Source organism: Thermobia domestica, chromosome 13 (assembly GCF_964235325.1).
Source record: "Thermobia domestica chromosome 13, izTheDome1.hap1.1, whole genome shotgun sequence".
In the NCBI taxonomy this organism is placed as follows: Eukaryota; Metazoa; Arthropoda; class Insecta; order Zygentoma; family Lepismatidae; genus Thermobia; species Thermobia domestica.
The window spans coordinates 96,281,560-96,282,694 of record NC_137466.1 but is presented as its reverse complement, the minus strand read 5'-3'; the positions used below and the strand labels follow the sequence as shown (position 1 = coordinate 96,282,694).

General features: G+C 41.7%; 1 protein-coding gene across 1 annotated transcript; it reads left to right on the top strand.

Annotated features, from left to right (window-relative positions):
* The first annotated feature begins 253 nt into the window (after nt 1-253).
* On the top strand, nt 254-685 carry LOC145667686 (uncharacterized). Its single transcript, XM_081735145.1, has one exon. It carries the CDS (start codon nt 254-256, stop codon nt 683-685), a length of 432 nt encoding a protein of 143 aa, XP_081591271.1.
* Nucleotides 686-1,135: the final 450 nt, after the last annotated feature.

Below are 1,135 nucleotides of genomic sequence, written 5' to 3'. Positions count from 1 at the left end.
GCTGCTAGCCCGAGAAGACCTGTTCACAATACATCGCCAGGAAAGCTTCACTAGATACTTTAGATTCCTTTACGGGGAGGAAATACTTCGTAGCATTCACCATCTATAAGAACTACGAAGCAAGAAGGCGCGCCTTTTATGCAACTTAGCCTTCCTCTTGAGATGCAGAGACAATGGAGTGTCACCTATCTTTACCAGACAGCACTTCCTACTAAAGTCTGCCAGAATTTCAAGAATCTTAAGACACACAAGTATGGCACTTGTAAGAGAACGCATACATTTCACCCGTCAGCAGCTGGACCGTACGGACCGACAGCTTCTAACAACTCACCTGGAACTAGCCGGCTGTCTCTCACCAATAGATTGGGAATGGATCGACATGTCTTCAACAGCGTTGGCCGATATCTCACGCACCAAAAGGACGACTAAACAAATTAAGAAATTCAATCGACTAAAACCATCCACACCAACCAAGCATGGAATCGAGGCTGAGAAAGTGGCCGTAAATCTCACCGATGTACCTTTGGATGAAAACACTACCAGTTTACTAAAGAAAGGGCTAAATTTTGCCATCACACCGAAGAAAATTCCGACCATAGACATCATTGCCAGCATAGAACAAGCAGTTAGCAATCTTCAAATTATACAGCAGAAGAAATACGTCAGGAAGCCAGCGTGGTCCTGAAAAGAGCTGTCATGCCCAGACCAAACATTAGCAAAGCCGAATGGATCGCACTTAAAGCATTAAGAGAAGACGCAAGTATCACTATTCTACCAGCTGACAAAGGAAACATCACTGTAGTGCTTCCCACAGTTGTCTATCAAGAGAAGATTTCACAGTTACTTCGAGATCCAGCATATACCAGCTTGTCACGAGATCCAACATCTGCAGTAGAAAGCTTTACATTCTCATTTCCTTAACTGGGGCACTGTGAACTTGCTACTATATTATTGCATAATAATATCTGAGTTGATATTGTTTTCGAGTTTTTTTCCTTTAGTATTTTAACCTACATGAACACAAAGTCAGATAAACAGACTGCTATAAACAGCGTTTGTTTTCTTATGAATAGCTTATTCATTTATGTCTTACAATCCGGTTTTCAACTTCAATACTGACAAGATCCGTCTTTTG

Bases quoted from the DNA above. Each gene is read 5' to 3' on its own strand.
- LOC145667686 (XM_081735145.1), top strand. From the start codon at position 254: ATGGCACTTGTAAGAGAACGCATACATTTCACCCGTCAGCAGCTGGAC.